Genomic DNA, 19,678 nt, shown 5'->3' with positions numbered 1-19,678 from the left:
TGAACAGTCTATTGAGGATTACCTGTTACAGTAGAACATTTGGTCACGGACACTTTTGATTACAACCAAATTGGGTTCCGACAAAAAAAAAAAAGCACATCCCCCCCCCCCACGTCTGATTTCCCTTTCCATTCCTTTTTTTTGGTAACCATCAAATTTCCAAAATTTGGGTCATGACCAAATTGGTTTGCGACCAAAGTTATGGAACAAAGTATGGTTGTGACCAGAGATTCTACTGTACTTTGAATTTAAAAAATTCCTCACAGAAATCTTCTGGACCAATGTAACATTCATGAGAAGAAAAGAGAGGTTATTTTATAGATAACTGACTCAAGATCAGGAACCAAAGATCAAGAATGGATTGATACTGGGGTTTCCTGAACATCTGTTTTAAGATTGCAGTGTTTTCTTCCTCTCTAATCAGATGTAACAATGAACAATGCGGCCAACTTTGAGGAAATGGCTTATTTATCTCTGTTTGTTTGTATTCCACTTTATTATTTTTACAAATAACTCAAGGCAACACACATATCCAACACACCATTCTCCTCTTTCCCCACCACAACAGGCCTATGGGTCAGTTCTTTCTACTTGGAAAAAAAGAGAATAAGAAGAGTCTGATATAGGTTTGGAGAGTCATAATTGTAGATTATAGAGCCATCTTATCTTAAGCACATTGTTTGAACCATACAGCAGAATCCTGGTCTAATCCTTTGAGCTTTTGTTACAATCTTACAAAAGCACATTAGTCATACACATCTAAAATATCTTTTGGTTTCTTAGCAAAAACAAATCTTGTTATATTACCACCAGAGCCATATATTTTCAAATGCAGTTTCTCTATTTTGCCAACCACAATGATAATAAAAGTGCTTTTGCTACAATTATGTTTTTCAAGGCTAAGGTACCTATTTGTTATATAGCTTATAGATTTGTTATAAGGTATGTAGAGGTCTATGGAGGCATTTCTATCTAAATTTTTGGAGCATTGCTATGAATTTTTTATTGGGATCTTTCTGCGACTGGAATCTCATGAATCTGGCCCAATTTCACAGAGAAACTTTGCTGTTTGAAATAGCACTTTTTTCAGGGGATGGGATACGGCAGCTGAAGTATGTTGTGGAAGTGAGGCATTCTCACAACCTGAAACATTACTAGCCCACCGTTTCACTTTGTGCAGCGCTGAGAGAAGCTGCTATAAGCTGAAGCAAAAACATCCTCAACACTGATACTCACTATGACCTGAGCAAAATTCCAGTGCTGTATGGACTGTGATGGTTGGAGTGGGTGGGGTTGTGGTATGCATGAGATGAATGAAAATAGTACGAACGACAGATTTGGCCCACCTGACGCTCGGGAGACAGGGGAGGAAGGGGCACTGATCTCTGGGGTGGCAGAGGGTCGGAATATTCCAGTGTTGCTGGGGAGAGGCAGATATGGCGGGGGCCACAGAGTTAGCCGTTCCAGGGGAACGGGGGATCGTTGCTTAATAACGATCCCTTGTTCTGGCTCTGTGAGCCCAATCTTGGGTACTGGTGATGAATGTAACTCTGGCCCTGGGCTCAGGTTGCTGCTATTCAATGCCAGGTCGGTGGTAAATAAAGCTCTCCTCATCCGGGATTTGATCCTGGATGAGGAGGCCGACCTGGCATGTATTACTGAAACCTGGCTGGGCCCAGAGGGGGGTGTTCCTCTCTCTGAAATTTGCCCAGCTGGGTTTCAGATATGGCATCAACCTCGACCCCAGGGAAGGGGGGGAGGAGTGGCTATTGTAGCCAGGGAGAGCCTTTGCCTACGTGGACTCATTGCTCCGGAAATTGCGGGTTGCGAGTCTCTCTTGATGAAGTTGGACTTAGGGGTTCAGGTGGGCTTATTTCTCACGTACCTGCCTCCCAGCTGCGTGTCAAAAGCCCTGCCTGTGCTACTCGAGGAGGTAGCCGGGTTGGCGGTGGAGTTCCCCAGACTTATTGTCTTGGGGGACTTCAACCTGCCGTCACTCGGCGAAACCTCGGGGTTGGCACAGGAGTTCATGGCCACCATGACAGCCATGGACCTGACTCAAGTAGTACGGGGTCCGACTCATGAGGGGGGGCACGCACCTGACATGGTATTCCTTTCCGAGCAATTGAGCAATGGTCTGAGACTAAGGGGCTTAGAAGCAGTGCCTTTGTCATGGTCAGACCATTTTCTACTACGGCTTGACTTCCTGGCTCCAATCCTTCCCCGCAGGGAGGCGGAACCAATGAAGATGTTCCGCCCCAGACGCCTAATGGATCCAGAGGGTTTCCAGACGGCGCTTGGGGTTATTCCAGAGGCACTCATCCACAGTTCGGCAGAGTCTCTTGCGGAGGCCTGGAATACGGCTGCTGCGGAGGCTCTCGACCAGATTGCGCCTTTGCGACCTCTCCGTGGCGCTAGACCCCGTAGAGCTCCATGGTTCAACGAGGAGCTCCGGGAGTTGAAACGCCAAAAGAGACGTCTAGAGAAGCGATGGAGGAAGAGTAGGTCTGAATCTGATCGAACACTTGTAAGAGCTTTTATTAAGACTTACAAAGTGGCGCTCAAGGCGGCAAGATGCGCGTACCATGCCGCCTTGATTGCATCAGCGGAATCCCGCCGGCCGCTCTGTTTAGGGTGACCCGCTCCCTTCTTAACCAGGGGGGAGTTGGGGAGCCCTTACAGAGTAGTGCCGAGGACTTTAACACGTTTTTCGCTGATAAAGTCGCTCGGATCCGAGCCGACCTCGACTCCAATTGTAAAACAGAGTCGACTGACAACGAGTCAGTCGAGGTGACTGGGGCACGTACTTGTCCACCTGTCTGGGAAGAGTTTGATCTGGTGACACCTGATGAAGTGGACAAGGCCATTGGAGCTGTGAGTTCCGCCACCTGTTTACTGGATCCGTGTCCCTCCTGGTTGGTTTCGGCCAGCAGGGAGGTGACACGGAGCTGGGCCCAGGAGATTACCAACGCTTCCTTGGGGAGGGGAGTTTTTCCATCACTCTATAAAGAAGCGCTTGTGCGCCCCCTCCTCAAGAAGCCCTCCCTGGACCCAGCCGTACTTAACAACTATCGTCCAGTCTCCAACCTTCCCTTTATGGGGAAGGTTGTCGAGAAGGTGGTGGCACTCCAGCTCCAGCGGTCCTTGGAAGAAGCCGATTATCTAGGTCCCCGGCAGTCGGGTTTCAGGGCCGGTTACAGCACGGAAACCGCTTTGGTCGCGTTGATGGATGATCTCTGGCGGGCCCGGGACAGGGGTTTATCCTCTGTCCTGGTGCTCCTTGACCTCTCAGCGGCTTTCGATACCATCGACCATGGTATCCTTCTGCACCGGCTGGAGGGGTTGGGAGTGGAGGCACTGTCCTTCAGTGGTTCTCCTCCTACCTCTCTGGCCGGTCGCAGTCGGTGTTAGTGGGGGGCCAGAGGTCGACTCCTAGGTTTCTCCCTTGTGGGGTGCCTCAGGGGTCGGTCCTCTCCCCCCTGCTATTCAACATCTACATGAAACCGCTGGGCGAGATCATCCAAGGACATGGGGTGAGGTATCATCAATATGCGGATGATACCCAGCTTTACATCTCCACCCCATGCCCAGTCAACGAAGCGGTGGAAGTGATGTGCCGGTGCCTGGAGGCTGTTGGGGCCTGGATGGGTGTCAACAGACTCAAGCTCAACCCGGATAAGACGGAGTGGCTGTGGGTTCTGCCTCCCAAGGACAATCCCATCTGTCCGTCCATCACCCTGGGGGGGGAATTATTGACCCCCTCAGAGAGGGTCCGCAACTTGGGCGTCCTCCTCGATCCACAGCTCACATTAGAACAACATCTTTCAGCTGTGGCGAGGGGGGCGTTTGCCCAGGTTCGCCTGGTGCACCAGTTGCGGCCCTATCTGGACCGGGACTCATTACTCACAGTCACTCATGCCCTCATCACCTCGAGGTTCGACTACTGTAATGCTCTCTACATGGGGCTACCTTTGAAAAGTGTTCGGAAACTTCAGATCGTGCAAAATGCAGCTGCGAGAGCAGTCATGGGCTTACCCAGGTATGCCCATGTTTCACCATCACTCCGCAGTCTGCATTGGCTGCCGATCAGTTTCCGGTCACAATTCAAAGTGTTGGTTATGACCTTTAAAGCCCTTCATGGCACTGGACCAGAATATCTCCGAGACCGCCTTCTGCCGCACGAATCCCAGCGACCGATTCGGTCCCACAGAGTGGGCCTCCTCCGGGTCCCGTCAACTAAACAATGCCGGTTGGCGGGCCCCAGGGGGAGAGCCTTCTCTGTGGCGGCACCGGCCCTCTGGAACCAACTCCCCCCGGAGATCAGAACTGCCCCTACTCTTCCTGCCTTCCGTAAACTCCTCAAAACCCACCTTTGCCGTCAGGCATGGGGAAACTAAACATCTTCCCCTGGGCACGTTGAAGTTATATATGGTATGTCTGTATGTGTGTATGTTAGTACAGGGGATTTTCTTAACTTATAATATTTTAATTAATTGGATTGTATTGGATTGTTTTTCACTTGTTGTGAGCCGCCCCGAGTCTTCGGAGAGGGGCGGCATACAAATCCAAATAATAAAATAAATAATAAATAATAAATAAATAAAGGAGAGCATTTTGAGAGATATTTTCTCATACCAGATACTCAAGCAAAGATCTCTTGCCCATTTCATAAAAAACTTTTCACTTTTTTGCATTAAAGTGTTTTGCCATCCTTGCTGTTAGGAGAGAGGATTCAATAGTTTCCCTATTTTGCCTTGTCTGCTTGTAGAAATGGGAACCATCTGTATAGTTTGATGATCCAACCTAGTAAATGCTCTTCTTACTTCATTCTCATGCCATTTCCTTTTAGCTAAGAAATCACTATCAGATTTCTAACTATTTAGCAAATCTTGGTAACTTTTGAGAGTTTATATACTGTATCTGCTTCTATCTAATCATCTGGTTAGTAGAGTATTTCCTTGCTATGTTTATTTTGGTCTTTAGTATGTTTTGGTCTAGTGCAGGGGGAGGCAAAGTTGGCTCTCCTATGACTTGTGGATTTCAACTCCCAGAATTCCTGAGCCAATCATGCTAGCTCAGGAATTCTGGGAGTTGAAGTCCACATGTCATAGAAGCTTTTGGTATCCAGGCAGAAAAGCTATTTATACTGTTTTATTTTTATTATTCAAGTAATAATAAAAATTTAATAGCATAAATAACATAATAATACAAGATCTAACAGCAGAAGTAAATTTCCAAGATAGTAAATAGAAATGGCTATCAATTATAGATTGTTGATTGTAGATTAAATGGGCCTACAGTATGTAAAACCTGGCATTAAACTGTAATATTAACATAGGATGTTGCTTGTTTTCTATCCAGATCAGGCACTACTTAAGACCACATAACTGTAATCCAGTTCAATCCAGCTTTCCTCCAGCACTCTGTTGGCCAAAAACGTTTTTGGCCGGCAGAGTGCTGCAAGAGGCTGTGGAGGTTGAAAATGGGCTATCAAGGTGTGTGTGTGTGCACTCACCTGCCCACAACCCATTTTGCCTGGCAGAGGCATCACGGGCCAGTCCTTTGGTAAGGAACATTGGTGGTGCAGTGGTTAGAGTGCAGTACTGCAAGCTACTTTTGCTGATCACCAGCTGCCAGCAGTTTGGCAGATCGAATCTCAGTAGGCTCAAGGTTGAGTCAGCCTTCCATCCTTCTGAGATGGGTAAAATGATGACCCAGATTGTAAATCTAAATGCTAGTATGTATGTATGTATGTATGTATGTATGTATGTATGTATGTATGTATGTATGTATGAATGTATGAATGTATGAATGTATGAATGTATTGCATTGGCATCCTTCAATCTCGAAAGACCATGGTATCATACTTTGGATTCCCATATATTATATATATAATTTGATTTCTATGCCGCCCTATTCCTCGGACTAAGGGCGGCTCACAACCAAGTAATACATAACATGTAGAAATCTAAATCATACTAAAACCCCAATTACTAAAAAAAAATCAGTCACTCGTATTCAGACAATCAAACAGGCTAGACCAGCATCTATATTATAAGGTTTATACAATACAATAGCAATATAGCTAGAATCTATAAATATAGATTGTACAAACATATCATTGTCCATTATATAGTGAGTATAGTATTGATTTGAATACTGTCAAATTATTCCATCCAGATCAGAACTATTTATATTGCTTGGTTCCAGAGGTTGTGGAGAGTTGGAAACTTTCTCACTTATCATGTACTTTTAAATGTTTGCATGTTTTGCTTTGAATTGTTCATGCTGAAATGGCCTTATGAATAATAACATAATAATAATAGCAGCAGCAGGTCTACAAAAAAACAAGTCCTAAATTTTAATGTTTAAACACAACATTAATTTATACCTATAAAAGGTTAGTAGCCACATTGAAACCTTTCATTCATATTTAGATGTATCATGCAAAGTAATGAGGGTGCAGGCTGATTCTATCTCATATAGATAACCCAATTGTTTTTAAATTTGAATTCTCTTCTCTACACCAGCATAACAGAATTAGGAATTATAACAAGTTATTGCCATATCAGTTGCACAACAGCTACCAGAATCGAATGCATAACCAATTGCATTTTAAAATTCAGAATATGATGATACCGTTTAATGCAGTGGTCTTAAGGTTTTTGTTTTAAATTGATTGATAAGCAACAAAATATTTGCAAAGAAAAAAAATGAGAATTAATGAGTTATATTCTACATGTTCAAAAGACAAAGATTATCTCCATGCATGGAGTAAAATAAATATTTTTATTGAAATATAAAATGCTGCAATGTAATACTTTTTTTTGTAGTAAATCTAGTTTTATTAAGTAAATGAATTTGATTAGGAGTCAAATAGTTAATCAGAGAAATTGGTCTAGGACCATAAAAGATGCAGTAGGTCCAACCCCCCCCCCCCAAACCCTCCCACAACAACATGCAAACCCCCATCAAATACTCTTCCCCCAATTTTGGACCTGCCTTCTATGAGAGCTGCAAAGAACCACATGGCACTCTTGTTCTATTTCAACAGCTAAAACAGGACATGATTTAGATTTTTCAGTTTTTTTATGTATAGAATGCATTCATGCTCCTTTTATACATTGGTATTTGGCAATTTATGTAATGGGAAACTCCTCAGTGTAAACATTCCTGCTCTGTTCATTTTCTTTTTTTGCTAATTTTTAAAGAATAGCATGAAATCTAACAGCAATGATTCAAAGAGCTTTTCTCCTCCTTGCTAACCTGAACTACTCCTCTTTCAACATAGCCCCTGCCAGTTCTGCTGGCACTTCTCCTCTTCCTGCTACTTCTGCCTCTGCTTCCGCCCCTCTTACTCCTGCTACTGCCCCATCCTCTGCTACCCCAGATGTTGCTGCTGCTGCAGGGGGTCAGCCCCTTGCTGATGGCTTCAATTCTCCAACTCCCCTGCTGCTTCTTCCAATCCCTCTTCAGGTGAGTTTCTGCTACTGACAACTGAAAAGTGTAATTACTGCCTAAAGCTGATCAGATGTTTGAGCTTTAGATAGAGGGATATATCAATTATTTCTCTTTTTTTCCTTCTTGATTGAGGAAAAATGCCTTTTCCCCTAGAAACATATCAGAATGACGATCAATTCATTTTGGAACTAATGGCTTTAATTTTTCTGATGTTCTGGACAAAATTAGAAAGATGGAAGCTACAATCAACCAAGATGCATTTTGCCAGATTAATTCTGTCAATAGCAAATTCTGGGATATGCTCATACTATTACATTTATCTATAGTTTCATTACTTAACTTCATATAATACAGCTTCTGGTATCAACTTGTCTTATTTTATTCCTATACAAGAAGTACATAGTAGGTTTGGAGTGAAAATAAGCCTTCCATATGTACTGAAGCACAATTAGGCTATGTAAAATTCATATGTTTTTAATTATAGCTCTTAGAAACTCTTATAATATTTGCACATAGAACTGGATATTTTTCCCCCAATTCAATCGTGTCTGATTCTCAGAGGCTGCCTGGACAAATCCCTGACGTTTTGCAACATTTCAGAAGTGATTTGCCATTGGGATGTTCAGCACAGGAATAGCCAGCTGATGTTGTGCTAGTGTGGGACTAGAATACAGGGTTTCCTGGTTTGTAGCCCAGTACACTACAGCAAACTGGCTCTCATTCTGTATTACAGTACTTTATATTTGTTTCGTTAACTGTTCTAACAACTGCTCATTAATTATGATCACATATTTATATTAAGCTGACAATGAGCATTAGCATCTCACAAGATTTGAGATGCTAACGCTGAGTGAATGCCAATAGTTTTACAGTTTGCAATATTTTGTCATTTAAAAAAAATATTTTTGGCAATCAATCAGGAGAATATTTACGATTTCCAGGAGCCACCAGTGTTCCTGAGACCACCAGTTTCAATCTGTTGTTCTTGATTTTACCTTGGTCCTTCTTTCAGCCAAGTGACCTCAAGCTGGTCAATAATAAAATTATAGAAATTATTCAAAGGAACATTAAGATTAATAAGATTATAGAAATTATTTGAAGGCAAAGCATGTTGGCAACATGCTGTCGTGTACTTCTCTGAAAGAGCTGTGCATGCAAATACATGCAAAAACAATTGAGGAAAGTCCAGAAATTCAACATTCTGTAATTAGCAAAACCCATTCATATGATACTTACGCAGTACCCACCTGCTTCACAATACAATATCTGACATGAGATTCTTCTGCATTCCGACTCTTTACATTTTTACTGAGATGCACTGTGGTTGAAAGAGTAGAGGATGTAGATATTTCAGTTCATATTAACTCATTTCCATATGCTGGTTATTAAATAATTAACTTGCATGTTATGTGTATATTACATTGAAATGCTGATTTCTAGATTATCTATCAAGTTATCTACTTCTGTATTTGGCCAAGTTTTTTCAGAGTCAAGGGAATCATCTGTAAAAATGTTTACTTCTTAAATTTGTTTAATATATTCTTATCCACATAGGATTTTTTCCATTAGAGAGCTTGACGGAAACACGTTTTTAAACACTTAATTTGAATTGCCATGCCTTAATTGAATTACTTAATCTAAAAATGCATTGCTCAATATTTTTATATTTTTTGTAACCTGCCAAAATAGGTCATCCTGTTCAGTTCTACAGCATGAACAGACCTGCTACTCGGCACACCCCCCCAACAATAGGGGGCTCTTTGCCATATAGGCGCCCTCCATCCATCACTTCACAAAACAGCCTTCAAAACAGGTCAACGGAGGACCGTTTTATAGCCAGAATCCAGGTAAGATAGGCCCCTGCAGAATTCCCAGTTCTGATGCATTATAGAAAAGAATACTAACCAGAAGTAACTGGATATACAGGGTGCGTTCCAAAAGTAATGCAATTATTTTTGTTTAAAGTAATTTATTGAACAGATTTGCACAAACACTTAAAATTCTTCAAAGTACTGTCTTTGGGCCTATACACATTTTTTCCAGCGACTGCCATGACAGGTACATGCCCTGGAAGGCGTCTTTAGGGACCTCTCGCAAGTTCTCGTCACGGCTGATTAGATCTCTTCTATGAACAAAAAACGTGCCTTGCTACAACGTGCTACAAGTCCGTGAGTTCCAACGCTGCCCCCCCCCCATAGTCTTGACGTTGCCCCAACAAACTTCTTTTTGTTCCCAGTCCTGAAAGGAACCCGTTTTTCATCCATATCCAATCAGCCGTGATGAACATCTTGCGAGAAGTCCCCGAAGATGCCTTCCAGGGCGTGTACCGGTCATGGCAGAGTGACTGGAAAAAATGTCTAGGGGCTGAAGGACAGTACTTTGAAGAATTTTAAGTGTTTGTGGAAATCTGTTCAATAAATTACTTTAAAAAAAAATTGCATTACTTTTGGAACGCACCCTGTTTTTCGGAAGAACCTTCTACAGTGATCCCCCGGGTATTGCGATCCCGATCATTGCGAACGGGCTAAATCGTGATTTTTCAACCCGGAAGTAAAAACACCATCTGCGCATGCGCGCCCTTTTTTTTATGGCCACGCATGCGTAGATGGCGCCGGGCAGATCAGCTGCTGGGCGGCTTCCCTGGGTCTTCCCCCTCTTGCTGGCGGGAGGGCGAGAAGCCCCCCCCAGCACCCGCTCGCCCGCCCTTCGCCGCTCGCCCCGCCCTTCGCCCGGCCACCCGCCGTTTGCTTGCTGCTCGCCCGGCCACCCGGGTTCGGGGGGGTGTTGGCAAGCCCCCCATGCCGGTGGCGACGTTTTAAAACAGCCGCGCGGCTTCCCAACTGAGTTCCGAAGACAAACGTCAAAGGCGAACTTCCGCGTTTGTCTTCGGGACTCAGTTGGGAAGCCGCGTGGCTGTTTTAAAACGTCACCGCCGGCATGGGGGGCTTGCCAGCACCCCCCGCACCCCCAACCCGGGTTTGGGGGGCTGCTAGGAAGCCCCCCATGCCGGCGGCGACGTTTTAAAACAGCCGCGCGGCTTCCCAACTGAGTCCCGAAGACAAACGTCAAAGGCGAACTTCCGCGTTTGGCTTCGGGACTCAGTTGGGAAGCCGCGCGGCTGTTTTAAAACGTCGCCGCTGGCATGGGGGGCTTGCCAGCACCCCCCGGACCCCCAACCTGGGTTTGGGGGGCTGCAAGGAAGCCCCCCATGCCGGCGGCGATGTTTTAAAACAGCTGTGCGGCTTCCCAACTGAGTCCCGAAGCCAAACGCGGAAGTTCGCTTCAGGACTCAGCTGGGAAGCGGCGCGAGCGAACGGCGTGGGCGGGCGAAGGGCGGGCGCGCGGGCAGGCAGGCGGCGGACAAGCGGCGGGCGGACAAGACAAGCGGCGGGCGCGGCAGCAGCGAGGAGTTTGCGTGGGCGGCGGGGAAACCCCAATCTTCGGCTCCTCTCTGCTGCGGCGGAAGTAAAAACACCATCTGCGCATACGCAGATGGTGTTTTTACTTCCGCACCACTACTTCGCGAAAAACCGATCATTGCGAGGGGTCCTGGAACGGAACCCTCGCAATAATCGGGGGACCACTGTATATGTAATGGCACATAACTAAGTCCTGGATTTTTTTAGTATTTATACTAAGGAATTGGTAATAGAAAAATCAAATCCCAGAACATTTAGTTCACTCACTTTAAGTGTCTTTTGACAAAGTACATAATGGCATTATCATAATGCCTCTATAATGCCTGTGAATAGAAAGGTACTGTACATTACAGCTGTGGTGCTGCAGTGGTTGAAATGCAGTATTGCAGGCTAATTCTGATAGCTGCCAGCACATTGCTTCTCACGGTTGACTTTGCCTTCCATCTTTCCGAGGTCAGTAAATAAGGACCAAGATTGTTGGGGCAATATGCTGACTCTTAGAGAGGGCTGTAAAAGCACTTTGAAACAGTATATAACTTTTAAGTACTATTGCTATATATACACAAGTACATACATGTTATGTTCAGGTACATATATTTCCCCTTGTACTTGCAAAGTACTTGCATGTACTTTTTAAAGAATGTAAGTAAATTTGCTTAAATTTGGACACTTTCTTCTCCACAAACTCTTAGTTTCTTACTAGGCAACAAATTTGTTATAATACTTTGTAAAATAAACAGTTGGAAGATAAATTGTGACATTTGTTATTTCTTTGTTGAGATATCGTGGAAGGTACCCAGTATTGTATAATGATAGTCATGTAATCCCAATTCAATTATCTAATCTGAAGAAAAATTGTAAACTTACAAAAATATAAGTAGTTTGGTAAATGCAATTCAGGACTTAGCCACATAGTCACACTCTTTAAATGCAGTTAAATCCTTAGTCCTAAATTAATTTTGATTAAGCAGAAATGGATCACCGCCCATATTTATATCAAATTGAAGAGAAACATTTTCTCTAGAGTAGCATTAATAGTGTAGTAATATTTCTATTTGCAACAATAATATTGTATAACATTTTATTAGTTATAATAAAATAAGTGTGATTTAAATGAGGCTGTTTCAGGAATATTATCCTGTAGATACTATAGATGTTTCCCAGAATTCTAAAAAAGTTGTTTCTTAAAAAAGCTGGTTATGCATTTTCAAAGTTCTACGCAATCAATATTACCTAGTTTTTAATTATCCAGTCACTCCATTGCATTTAATAAGATGGCACATTGTCTATCCAGTTATTTCCTGTTTCTATACTGTATTTCTGATCGGAGTCTATTTATTTGTACTTCTTCACTGCAGTGTCTCTTGCACCACCTCCTCCCTCCATCCTACAGGTAACTCCCCAGTTACCATTAATGGGATTCGTGGCCAGAGTTCAGGAAAAACAGTAAGTTTGCCTTTTTATTGATCTGTGACTTAAGGTCGTTCAGATTTTGTTTCTTATCTTAATTTACTGTATGCGGTAGCTTGATTGATCTCTGGATAACAGGCAATTTTGTGCAGCCATATCACATTCCTGAACTGGTAGATTCCATGTTTAGATGTGTTGATCAGATTTATCTGGTAAATTCTGTCCCAATTTCAAGCAGAGTTAGATAAGGGTCAATTGAATTGGGGTAGTAGTGGTGAGTTTGGGCTTAGTTCACTTGTGGCTACGTAGAGATCCTACATCATCCCTCTTTTAACTCCATCCCCAGGTACTGCCCCCCCCTGTTCTTACAGTGCTGAATGGTATATGATATCATCTCTGACATCATACTAGCTAGGAGTTGGATTTTTATAGTTGGTGGATACCAAATTCATTTGCTTATCTCCACTAAACAGATTATATTCATTAGAAGAAGGGAAGCAAAGGAGTCTTGCAAGTTCTTTGCTACAAAACAGATCTATATAAATATTATGCATATAGCTAAGCCCTCATTATCTCCAGTTTTATTAGCCACAAGTTTGTGTATTTGTGGCTTTGCTCATCTATCGATGAATGTTTTGAAGGATGAAGGAACATTTGAAGCATGATCGCTAACATTATTTACAAGACATCTCTGTATTTCCACTTCGGGTTTCACGTGTAACAATTATTACATTGCTGTTTATATAAACATCTAAGTCAGGAAATTTGAATATTTTAATTTTTTTTAGTTTCAGATACACCTCCCCCTCCACCCCCAGTAGATGAAGCTGTTTTTGATGAATCTCCACCTCCTCCTCCACCTCCAGAGGATTATGAAGAAGAAGAAGCAGCAGTGGTGGAATACAGCGATCCTTATGCTGAAGAGGATCCACCATGGGCACCAAGGACCTATTTGGAGAAAGGTTAGTTGGTTGGTGTTGTGGGAGGGGGTGGATGTTTGTCCCCTCATTGGATCTGAATTCAGTGTGGTTCATTTTAATCCTGAGAGCTTGAGAGTCACAGGTTTTCTACATTTTGCCAAGTAATAGCACTAGAAAAATACTTTGCTCTCTTATGTGATGTCCCAAAGTGTGACGTGAAATGATGTGATCCTGAAATAAAATTGTTATTAGCCATCTCCAACTCCTTTTAAACAAAGCGTAACTGGCTCCTTTCCCCAAGAACCCAACCATATCCAGATATGAATGTAATTCAGAAATTTAATTTTATGCATTCAGTTCTTTAAAATGTTTCCCTATGTTAATTGAAATCCACAGTTGTTAGGTGAGGCAACTTCTTACACCAAACCTAGTGGAGTAGCTGACAGGAAGTCCCAGGTAGTAGGCCAGCAGGCAGCTCAGCAGGCAGCTGAGGATGGGTGGGTGGGAGCAGAGAGCAAGGAGTGTGCAAGGGTGTAGGGCAGCTCAGTTGCTGCTGCTGGGGATGGGTGGGTGGGAGCAGAGAGCAAGGAGTGTGCAAGGGTGTAGGGAGGGGGTCTGCAAGAGGTCAGGCAAGTGTGAAGAGGCTTTGTGCAGGTCAGTGAGAATGTGGTGGGCTGCCTGAGAGTTGGAGTGAATCAGATGCATGAGATTGCATGAGAATGAGGTGTGACAATGTTGCACGAGGGTGTGCATGACATGCAGATCCAAGATAGTGTACAGGGAGATGCAAGTGGAGGGCATGGCATGATTGCAGGAGGCTGGTGAAGGGGACTTAGCCCAGTGACTTGTGACATTCTCTGCTGGCTTCCCCATTGACTTTCTGGAAAAGCTAGCACGGGAAATTACAGAGGGCCATCTTATGATGGATGCTTGGCAACTGATTGTGATTGACTGATTGTTTGAGTGTTGGTTTAGTCAGAACACTTGACAAAGAATCATAACCACCCTCATTCAACAGTGTGAACAGTTGCTGAATAGTTATAGTTCAAGGATTACCTGCATAGCATCTTGGTTTTGGGGGTGTGGGGTGGGGTTTGCTTTGACTCCTGGTTGACTCCTGGTTACTTGACTGGACAACTCCATTTATTTTTCTTGGGAAGATTTCAGGAGTGGTGCGCCATTGCCTTGTTCTTAGAGCTGAGAGTGAGTGAGTGGCCCAAGGTTACCCAATTGAAATTGTGCCTAAGGTGGGACTAGAAGTTTGCTGTTTGAACACAAGGGAAAGAGGTTTTTGAAAAGTTCACCACTAAATCATTTTTGTGCTTTTCATTTCATTTTCAGCCATATGAGTCACCAAAGCATCGTAGTTACATACCCTGAAAAATTACTGTTAAAGAAAGATGTATGGATTGGACTCTCACTTCTATTATCAAAGAAAGCTTGTTGCCCCATCCATGGGCAGTTTTGAAGAATTAGTCATTTAGTAATGCAGTGTGTTATTTTACATGTCTACATGTTTTACAATTTTGTGATAGCAACTGTTTTTGTAAATGGGAAGGAACTCTTGCATGAATAGCCAATAAAGAAAATGCCTACTTTTTGATACAAGAGAGCACTTAAGTGAAAGCCATAATTGCTTTGGGTCCAACTGCGTATTTGAAATGCTAATTTTGTTTTTCTTCTTGTTCCTAGTTGTGGCAATTTATGATTACACTAAAGACAAGGAAGATGAACTTTCCTTTCAGGAAGGTGCCATCATCTACGTCATTAAGAAAAATGATGATGGGTGGTATGAAGGTGTGATGAATGGAGTAACTGGACTCTTCCCTGGAAACTACGTAGAGTCCATCATGCACTACTCAGAATGAAGACCACTGTGGCGAGAGACAGAACCAAGAGATTGTTGAGCTGCCCAGGTCCCATTGGCAGCTTGGGAGAACCTGGGCACCTGAAGGAAGGAAGGATCATTGTAACAAAACCACTTCCCTTTCTTCCTTTTTATAAAATTGTGATTTGAATTGTTTTGAAGAATGGCTCTTCCATTTGCCAGCAGCGACCAAGCTGAATGACCAATATTAATGAGCTGACTGATCAACATGTAGATACAGAGATGTAATGAACTTGCCAGTAAAGGGATCCATTATTCAAATTGAGACCCATTCAATCAAAATATGGGATTTTTTTTCCTCAGGAATACCATGCCTGGTATTGGGGCATCTTGGATGTTAGCGCTGAAGGCTTTGTTAGGCTATCTGCCATCTCTTTCCCCCTCCTTATTCTGCACATATTACTGTTGGATGTGTGTTGTTGTACTGGCAAACATTCTGAGATTACACATCAACTGGGTCTCAGCTTGGTTCCTTGCATCTCTAATACAGCAATTCTGCAATTGTTCCACACATACAGCTTGATCTAGGCTTCTAAGGAGTGTTTCATTTCTTCTTACAGGACTTCATAACATCAGAGATAATCTCCCAATATATCGAGACTTCCAAGTCATAAACTGGGCCTTTTTTGTATCATTCAATTATTTTTAAGAAGTTGGACTAAAGGCCACGAAGGACGATAAAGCTTGTAATTTTAAAAATGGCCTCTGTCCTTCATATATAGCAGCCTTATTCAACCCTCAGTATGCAAAATATTTGTGAAATGGTTTAAACCTGCCCTCCTGATAGTGTTCAAAAACTGCTTTCAGTCAGGCTTTAGCCCTGATTGTTGTTACAAATGCTGACAGCAGTCTTCTAAAATTACCTCATGTTTCATAATTTGGGAGTTAGAAAGGGACATAAGTATTTTATAGAGGAAAGCTTTTGTCTGAATTGATTAGCCTGCTTCAGTTGACTATAGCTTGCCCAACTCAGAATAGTGTGTACTGGTGAGATTGGTCATTTGTTCTATTTCAGATTTTGATACATACCATTAAAAACCTGTGAAAGCAGACAAATATTGTCCAAAGATTTCCAAGGGCTGTTGGTTTTCTTTGAACGCTAATTTAGAAACTGGCAAAAGTGTAACTGCTTTTTCTCCCACTAGTAAATATGTGGGTGATTTTCCAACATGGGAATGAAAATCTTCTATAATGTCTGTAGGCACTTTAGCAGCAAGCTAGAGGATATACAGAAGGTGTTTATTTTTGTTATCCAGCAATCATGGAGCTATCAGATCCAGGCATGAAGTGAGGGGGAAGGTGTGAACTCTTTTCTATACTGCAGACGTAGTCCTTATGAAACTTGCTTTTACAGTACTTAGCTGCTGGTTTTATGCTGATAGCAGCTGAATTGGGGGGATTATGAGAAGGACCTGAAGAGTTTTGTATTAGCTCTGTGGTGTATTGTGAGAATTTAAGTTTATCTATATGCCACAATCCCAGTCCAATTCTTCGCTGCTGATTAACATAATAAAAGTTTTCCCAAATACACAGAACAAGATATTTCTTTTTAAGGCATTGTAAACATTTCATACTTCTTATTCCTAGTTGATTTGCTGGGTATATTGCTCAAGATAATGTTCAGTAATCATGTGCTTGGAACACTGATTGTAGTGTTCTCACATAAGCTAGCCATAAACTTTCTGAGTTATGCAGATTATGTTGGTATAACTTCCGTGGCTTCCTCTGTTGCTTGTTTGTGCCATTAATAAACCTCAGGTGCTACCAAAAGTCATTAACTTAGCATCAATTGTTGTAGCTCCCATTAATAGGATTGCTAATGAAATCCAGGTCCCTTCAAATATTACTGTTTCAAAGCTTGAGACCTATTGTGATAATGTTTGTCACTGGCATCCCCAGAAAGCAAGATAATCAAAGCTGCCTCCCCTTTTTAATGCCACTTATATTGGAGAGGTACAGAGGAGTGAGAGTTCAGTTGCATTTCTGTGACCATCAGTTTGACTTTACTGGCAACCCCCCCCCCCCCCCCAAATAGATACCAGTATTTATAGTATAACGATAACTGAGGACTCTCTTGTTTGAACACATTCAGATTTTATTTGTCCAAGAAGGATGGGTATCTCTGAAAGCTAGATATATCTGTAGATGTCAGAATACTGGAGCCTACTTCCTGCATCAACACTAGACCTCCAGTTGAGAATGAGTTATGACAGCCTGATCTGTTAGTTGGGACAGAGGGTAGATTTCTACAAAGGACCAAGCATATGATGGGTATGCATATAGATTTTACTGTATCTTAGGTGTGGTGCTATGGTGTACAGTCCTCATATGCTAGACACATCTAGCATATGAAGATGGGAATGCGTCCTCCATCAATATGCTTGTTATATATTATATGTGGCTGCCACTGCTAAGAGAAGACTATTCTGAGAAGTTGAAAATGCAGCTGTAGTACTTGTTTGGAACTTTGGAGTAAGATTCTGCTTCAAAGATCAGCAGTGGTGCCCTTCTTTCTCCTAAATTTTGCAGAGCCTGCCAAGGGGATGAACAAAAGAGATCAGGGGTTAGGGCAAATTATTTTGCACAAATTTTGTGGACGTGCGTGGCCTCAGTTCTAAAAAACTAACATTTGCCCTTGGGTGTTGTGCTTGCAGGCTATGAGCTGTGTTGCAAACCATTTCTTTAGAATGGAAAACCAGAGCCACAGCTGATTAGGAAAGCAGCATAAAAACACAGCTTATTTAAATTTCCTCTCCCAATTTTTCATATTCTGCTTTCTTTTTTCTTTTTGCCATTATTGATGCAGTTATTGTCTGGTACTGTTTTTTTTTTTTTTTTGGCTGTGCTTCAACTTCTGAAGAGTGCTCCCCCCCCCCCCAAAATAAAATAAAAATCTTGCTATCCTTTTTCAGAAACAGGTTGCCTTAACAATCCTTCACATGCGGTGTCTTCTCTGCTGTTCTGGGAAATACTTGTTTTTGGTTGTGAAAAAAAAGACACCTGGAACTCTCATGTTGAAAAGTCAGCGATGTGCATTCTTAACTCTGTCCCTTTGCAAGACCAACCATCAAAATCTATTCCTAGAACAAATGCAAGTTGGATGATGATTCTGCAGCAGAACATAAATGAATCCTGGCTATGAAAGGGAGGGATGGAGAGGGTTCATTTTTAATTGATAGCCTTTTTGTTTTTCCTGTTTAAAAGTGCTTTCAGTATCACATGATTTTTGTAAGATGCTACTCATTTGCTTGTCTTGGGAGAAACTGTACAGCTTCTATGGAGGGCAGAGCCACAGTTCCCTTATAAGAATTTGGAACTCTGATTGTATGACTGCTTCCTGTATTCTTCATGGGCCAAGATCATCTTCCTGCAAACTGCTGCAGAGGGTGTTTACAGATTCCTTGCCTCCTGCTGGTTTAATGCTTTTATTCTGCAATACTAATGTTGTGAAAATAATCCTTGGATTTTATGCTTATTTTTTATTTTGTACAATTTTGAATTCTGTAGAATGCCTATGGATGATGCTATGTACAAGGCCCAAAGTAATCAGACTCTGTGTGTATGTAATGTTACATAGACTGCATGTTATATCAAGACAGTGAGAGTGGTTTTTTTCAAATATCATCCACTATTTTTCCCAACTTACCCTTTTCCTCCCACTAGTGTTTAATTAAGAAAAAGGGATGAAGAGGAAGGGCCTAGATTTCTCTCTTGTACCTGCCCTCTTTCCATAGTCCTGCTGTAAAGCTATTAAATATATTGAACATTCCACATTCTGTTTCGGTATCTTGTGGGGAAAAACATGTAGTGGGGAAACCCAAAAGAGCTCAAGGTCAATTTTTAAAGCTTTTTCCTTCACCATAAAAAGACTTTGATTCCCTTAGTACTCATTTTTCCAACCATGAAATGATGGCACGTGTATCCATATTCATGAACATACTTCTGCTTCTTTTGGAGAGCAACATGTTTGCTATGGTACAAATGAGCAGTCCTTTGGCTTCATGTAGCTTCTCAACATCCAGTTTGAGCCCCTACCACTCCGAGACATGCTGTCCAAATTCATAAACCAAGTAGTTGAATTTAAGATGGGAATTACCCAAATTAAATGTGGGAGTGGATGTGGAGCATGACAACCCTATTACCTATCTTTCCATCCTCAACATATAAATGATTTGGGGAGATACTGCTATGTAGGGCCTTGGATACATTGAGGGCAAGAATAGAAACCTCTCCTATTCTTATTTCCACAGGTCAAAACTCTTGACCCTGTCCTTTCCGGGGGAAAAAAGTTTGCTCCTGTAGCCCTCCCGAAGATTGGAAAGTTGAGCTTTGGCCCAGAGCCTTTAAATATAGCTGTCCTCGAGGATAAAATCTTCCACTATGGAAAAGTGCTTTTTGTTTATCATATGAACAAATAGTATATTGGTGCCTTCAGGCCCAAGGATTATCCTTTTTAGTGGGTTTCTTTACCCTCCTTTAGTAGAAATAGAAAATTTCTTTTCCTCATTTGAGAACTGGCATCATAGTATAGGAGAAAGGGGCAGAGAATATGATGCAGTCTATTGTATCATTTGGCTGCT

The 19,678-nt window shown here is 42.3% G+C and overlaps 1 protein-coding gene across 1 annotated transcript in view; it reads left to right on the top strand.

The window, feature by feature from the left end:
• Positions 1-18,869, top strand: part of ABI2 (abl interactor 2) — a 57,289-nt gene extending 38,420 nt beyond the window's left edge. The window contains 7 exon segments of the mRNA XM_070731996.1: positions 7,292-7,444; positions 7,447-7,476; positions 9,151-9,270; positions 9,273-9,308; positions 12,239-12,323; positions 13,077-13,252; positions 14,903-18,869. Of these exon segments, the coding sequence (XP_070588097.1) occupies positions 7,292-7,444; positions 7,447-7,476; positions 9,151-9,270; positions 9,273-9,308; positions 12,239-12,323; positions 13,077-13,252; positions 14,903-15,078 (776 nt within the window). The 3' untranslated portion in view covers positions 15,079-18,869.
• The last annotated feature ends 809 nt before the right edge of the window (positions 18,870-19,678 follow it).

This window comes from Erythrolamprus reginae, chromosome 1, assembly GCF_031021105.1.
Source record: "Erythrolamprus reginae isolate rEryReg1 chromosome 1, rEryReg1.hap1, whole genome shotgun sequence".
NCBI classification, from domain to species: domain Eukaryota; kingdom Metazoa; phylum Chordata; class Lepidosauria; order Squamata; family Dipsadidae; genus Erythrolamprus; species Erythrolamprus reginae.
This window is presented reverse-complemented; position numbering and strand designations above follow the sequence as displayed.